Below are 6,000 nucleotides of genomic sequence, written 5' to 3'. Positions count from 1 at the left end.
CTAACTACTTTGTTGTATAGGCTAGATATAATATCCTTGATCTTTATACTTAAACTATTGCTAATAGCTAAATCGTCAACCTTATTACCCTATTTAGTATATTCTACTAGAATTTTATAGTAATAGGTCCACTTCTATAGAAGTAGTAGCGGTATTTAAAAGCTTTAGTAGAATATATTTAGGAAGAATATAGTAGTATAGGTAATATTGACGATAATTGCGTTTAGTAGAGTAGGCTATTCTACTAATGTATTGTTGGCTCGACGATAAGAGGAACATAGTATATAAGCTAATAGCGTAGTATTTAGCGTAGGCGATTGGGAGCGGTCTTAGGTTTAGACCTATAATTGTACTAATAGTGGCGAGGCATTTGGTATAGGCGATTAAGAGCAGTCTTAGATTCGAGCCTATAGTAGTATAGATAGTAGCGAGATATCTAGCGATTAAGAAGGCTAGTACAATAGGTATAACGCGTTAAACCATTGTAATAGCTATAGTAGTAAAGATAGTAGCTCGTTATATATATAGATATTAATATTCTCCTTTTACAAATAGCTTTATAAAGCCTCCTCTATATTAAAACCTTCTTCTAAATTAAGTATTTCAATTGGTTTAGAAGACAGTAATTAAAGGCGTTGTAACTAGCGATCTAAACGCCTTTAAGATATAGAATATAATTTCGAATATACCTAGGACTTTAAGTAAGATATAGGCTTTAATTATAAATATAAACGAGTAGTAGATATATTTCTATTCTATAGCTTCGATATATTACGAGCTTAGCGACATTAGATCAGTTCTATAGTAGTAGTAGCTTTAGCGATATAGTACAAGACGACTTTAATCCTCTTATTATTAATAGGCGTTATATTAGCTAGGGCATTGGCAGCGGGGGTAGTAGTAGCTTTGGATATAACGGCTTTAGCGGTATAGTGCGAGACGACCTTGATCCGTTTATTATTAGTAGGCGTTATATCGGCTAAGGCTTTAGCGATATAGCGTAAGACGATCTTGATCCGATTGGCGGCGCTAGCGACAAGCTTAGGGGGCTTAGGAGGTCTAGGAGGTTCGAGAGCTAGGTAGGCACTATAGCAAAATGGTTTAGGCGCCTTGCTCTGTTGTATAGGCGTGCGACTATGTTTCGAAGGCGCTATCGAGAACTATATTAGGGTATAAAGAGGGCGAGTTCGAAGGATTATATACGGTGGATCGCCTAGGTGTCTAAGGATAGAGTTGGGAGGTCGCTAGGTAGGCTAGGCTAGCTAGGCAACGCTAGGAGGTATAGAGGGCGTAATACTATAGAATTCTATATAATACCTTCGAATAAGGCATTATCTATAGCTTTAAGAAGGCTAGAAGATGGCGGTAAGCTATCAAAGTATATTGAACGCCTAAGAATAAGTCGGTAGCTAGGAAATAAGGGTTTAGGGGTAAGTATTCGGCATTGTGCCTAGTATTCGATTGATCGTTGGCTAACTAAGCTAGAATAAAACGCAAAGCTATCAATAAGTATAAAAAAACATTAGAAAATGGCTATTTAGGCCGTTTTTTGCAGTATCTATAGCTTCAAGATCGATGGCGATGGTTGCCTACTGTTGGCTACTGTTGTTCAAATTGGGGTATGTTGCAGGCACTTGGACCCACTTTAACCTGGTGCTTGCAAACGACAAAGGTAAGCTACCTATCCATACTGCGCAACCCTGCTGGGCCACGCGTCAGAATTTCGGCCATGCGTAGCCCGAGCAGAGGGTGGGATGCCAAAAAAAAGTTCCGGGCGACTTCTTTCCTCGCGGGGAGGCGCTGGTGGCGTCGACGATCGACCGACAAAGGCAATTCAGATCCCACGTCAGCGCGGCAGAGCAACTGAATTAGGGAAGGCGCTTCCCAGCCTGGTAAGGCAAGCAGGGCGCTTGGGTCTTGGCTGGCTGTGCACCTACCCTTGCTCTTCGGAACGGAGGATCGTGACCGCCATCGGCGCAACATTGAGCAATAGCGGTGGGATCTTCGAGAAAAATATGTCGCAACACATCCGAGGAGCAAAACCGGTTGTTAGGCGGTACACGCTGCGAGCTCGCGCGGTTGCGTGCCGCTGCCCGGTTACGCGCAGCACAGCGTCGACAGCAGCTACCCGCACCGACCAGCGCTCAACAGCGCTCACCAGTGCTCTCGGCTTCGGTTACGAGTCCGCCGTCGCTGTTGTCCTCCCCCAACTGCACACGCGAAGCTCAACGCCACCGCTTGCACGTCGTTGCCCTTCTTTCTCCCCAAACAACAAGGCGCGAGTCTCTCCACCTGGCCGCGGTGGAACGACCTGGTTATCATGATTTGTCAGTCAGATTTCCTTCCCTCTCGGCCCAAGACCCAAGACACCCCTTCCCGGTGCCTCAACTCTCACTCTCCGGCCCCGCCATTCCACGAGTTGGGATTGGCCAATGTCGACGCCAAAGGTCGACGACAGCGCGACAGCGCGAGACGCCGACATGCGGTAAAATGGGCCGTGGCCTTGCCCAGCAGAACATCCCTGTGAGACGAAATCTGGCAGCCAGCGGGCAGCAGTGGTTGCGACTCGGGAGGCTGGAGAGGAGATGGAGGCAGAGTTGTTCGACTGTGGCATCGCACATGACCTGGGCTGCAAGACGCCGTGCGACAACAAGGACTCAAACGCAAGACAGCCGGAGAAGAACAGAGCTGAAACCTGCCCAACAGGCGTGGCTGGTACCCTGGGGGAACTACTTCGGATTCAAGAAGCTGCCGGCTGTGATGCGCGCTGCTCAACCAAAACCATCGCGTTCGCCGAAACCCTACCTGTTCACCGCTTGACGGCCGCCATTTCTGCCTCATTTGCCATCACTTATGGACAGTGCTCTCGAATCCCGAGAGCGGGGGTTGCCCAGGGACAACCGTACCTAAGGCTTCGCATCTTTCGCTCGCACTCGTCTCCTGGATGCTACTCCAGACAGCAGTGACCGGCCGCAGCACCTGATGGCCTTGCCCCCGGTGCCGGCTGATGTGCTTTTAGCACAAGGTTTTGCCATCCGGAATATGTATTGTCATCGGCGCGGCGTGTCTTACCCACCGCAAGCACTGCGAAACATCCCATGGGTGGGAGTCATGGCGATGCGCGCTCTGGTAACACATGACAGTAAGCGCCGGATCACGGAAAGCTGGAAACCCCCGACCCCCCGCGCTGCGAAGGCATTTGCCAGTCTGCTTGTGTCGAATCATGCTGTGGGCTGCCCATCACGAACTGTGGCCGTCAGATGGAGCAGTAGTAAGTCTATTTCGTGTTCGATCCATGGTGGTTTCATAGCACTAACCGTCGGGATATTGCAGCTGGCCGCGCCGCGCGGGCCGCATTGCATGCGAGTGTCTGTCCAGGCGTATTGTGAGGGCCCTCTGAGGTTGTGGGACGTTTTCAGCTCGTGTGAGGCTCCAGGACCATGTGACATGGCACTCAAATGTCGCCCGTATCTGCAATGGTCCTCGGCTGTGAAGCTGCTGCCAACAACCCTACTTGGCTTGCCAGGTAACACGACCGTGCTCCTGGATGGTAGTTGGTTATCTTCCAGCAGAAGCTGTCCAGTGAGCGCAAGAGGGGTTGGCCCGGTGGGACAATTTGTTTTTCTAGCCGCAGCCCGCTTGTTCTCCCCCTCCTGTGTACTGCTTGAGGGCGAAAGCCATTGGGCGAGCTGGAATTCGCATCTTATATAGGTGCATCTGGAAGGAAGGCTCAGAATCTTTGCAGGCCTCTCTTGCAGCGCCACGGGGCAATGCGCTGGGGTTTCCGTCGGACGTCCAGGGGCTTCAGCGTTCTTCCGGATCCCCAAGGCACCTTCACAGCCCGTCGATCGCTTGGCCTTGGCCAAGCTGCGGCTTTCTCAATTCCATGACATCGGCTGCCGACGCCGGTGTCCGGATGGGGGACAACACGGGCCACGTCGGTCCGTGGCTGCTGACTGTCCGAAGCCATGGCGCTGAGGCAGGGACCTGGAGTTCCACCAACCAACCGTCTCGGCTCAGGCGCCCCGTCGAATAAGGCCAGTCATCTCGGGGCCCAACCTCACCGACGCCGACGTTGAGGGAATAACCTCGGTTTTGAGACCGTTCGTGAGCAAATGAACGGCCAGGAGTCGCGCTGCTCATCGGCATCGCTAGACAGGTAAAGATATTGCGCACTTCTGCCCGCCCTGGGCAGCACGGTCCCGAAAGGTCGTGCAACCACAGGACGATGCCAGCATAGACTGTGCCTCGGGGACTCGGGTATCCTTGCCCAACCTGCAGAACCTGCATCAAGCGGCCGGCTCTCCGAGCGTAACCGCGCTTCCTTCTCCTCATTCAACTCAGATCAAAAGCTACTCATGACGGTGATGCCGTATGTTGCTCAACAGTTCACGACGCAGCCAACTGTAGGCCGAAGGCTCCAGACCACCTACGCCCGTTCACGTTCGGTCAGAAGTGTGTTAGGCAACGTTGGTAAAAGATGTATGTGCGGTAGAGTTCTACGGTTGTTGCAGCTAACGAATTGGATTCTCGGCTAAACACGGCCGCAATTATGGTTCGGTCCTACTCTCTCATTGCCCAGCCGCGAGGTCGGGACCGGTTTCTGGATGCCCCTCAAGATCCATCAGTAAAGTACACTGGCTCGGAGAGTCAAATCTGATCCTCGCCTCTTTCTCCAAAATTAATTCGGCACCGAAACGACTCTGGCATGTGAAGACAATATTGAGGACGGGCTCGGGAACACAACGTTCGTCGAGCACAGCCGCCCGAGACAACGAGGCACGCGCGCTGTCAAGACGGTTCCGTCTCATAGGACCCCGGAGTTGATTGTTCCCAGAAACCCAAGGTTTTGAAGCCGAACCGGCGGTCTACACAGTAGCATCTCGGAGCATGCCTAACGGCGGCTCCTTGGCTGGCGGGCGCCGGTTCGGGAATGATATTGGGGAAACGTCCTGCCTCTCTTCCCCATCGTCGTCCAGATGTCGGATTCCGTCGCACGGCTGGTCATGAGCCGCACAAACAGTTTCCGGCCGTTGGGGTTTTGCAGGCGCCTCAGTCGTACAGGATCAGGGGCAAAGGCCGGCCGCCGCCTCGTCGACGAACACCAAGACACACACCGACGGCTGTACTGGGCCGGAAGGTGCTCTGACACCCCGAGCTGGAGGCTCTTGTTGGCGGCTCCGTGCAAGAGAGTAACTGGGAGAATATGGTAAAAAGAATTCTACCCAACAACCGAGAGAAAAAAATGGCACGTAGCATCGCTTGCACTCTTGTCCGCCGCTCCCGGATGTCACGTAGCAGTTGACCAACCTCACCAACATTCACCGTTGCACCGAGGCCACGATGCAGACATCCACCACATATATACTGCTACCGCATACAGGCGTTTTCCCTTAGTCTCACGAAGCGCGCTTGAAGCCGCAGGCTAAGCAGTCGATCTGCCGCTAAGCCGATTCCCCCGCAGGGACATGCAACGCCGTTGAAACCGTTGGCGCCTCCGCTGCATCCGGACCCGGCTCTCCGGAGAGGTCTCTGGGTCATGGCCGACGCAAGCCAGGCACGTCGGCACCGAAACATGCTCTGAGACCGAAAGCCACCGTGCCCCTTGGGGTCCTGCATCCTGCCTCATCCGGGGACATTCCACACCCTTGAGCCAGTGCAGTATGTAAGTAGCAAGCCAAGCTTGTATCGCGGGGATGAGGCAAAAAAAGGGGGAGGTGGGGATACTTCAGCTTCTGCCCACATCCCGTGAGGTGTGTATCATCATCCCGTCACGGCCCAGATGTGAGATACTATACATCCATTATTCGCCTCATCTCTCCCCCCCACCTTCCCGCCGACCCCTATTCCCTCCTTTCTCACCCTCAATGTCCTCTCCACTGCCTCTCCAATCCTTAAATACACGGGCAGACCGGGACCCAACCCCCCCACCACTTCTTCCTCTCGTCCTGCACAGCAGCACCACCACGAAAGCATCCGAGGATACCCGTCCGTCCGTTG

At 52.7% G+C, this 6,000-nt stretch overlaps 1 protein-coding gene across 1 annotated transcript; it reads left to right on the top strand.

Moving 5' to 3' along the window:
* Positions 1 to 2,358: 2,358 nt before the first annotated feature.
* On the top strand, positions 2,359 to 2,989 carry THITE_2106268 (uncharacterized protein). Its single transcript, XM_003648562.1, has one exon. The coding sequence runs from the start codon at positions 2,491 to 2,493 to the stop codon at positions 2,818 to 2,820; it is 330 nt and encodes a 109-aa protein (XP_003648610.1). The 5' UTR covers positions 2,359 to 2,490; the 3' UTR covers positions 2,821 to 2,989.
* Positions 2,990 to 6,000: the final 3,011 nt, after the last annotated feature.

This window comes from Thermothielavioides terrestris, chromosome 1 (genome assembly GCF_000226115.1).
Source record: "Thermothielavioides terrestris NRRL 8126 chromosome 1, complete sequence".
Taxonomy (NCBI): Eukaryota; Fungi; Ascomycota; class Sordariomycetes; order Sordariales; family Chaetomiaceae; genus Thermothielavioides; species Thermothielavioides terrestris.
The sequence above is the reverse complement of the archived record's forward strand: the minus strand, read 5'-3'. Positions and strand labels throughout refer to the sequence as shown.

Bases quoted from the DNA above. Each gene is read 5' to 3' on its own strand.
- THITE_2106268 (XM_003648562.1), top strand. From the start codon at position 2,491: ATGGGCCGTGGCCTTGCCCAGCAGAACATCCCTGTGAGACGAAATCTG.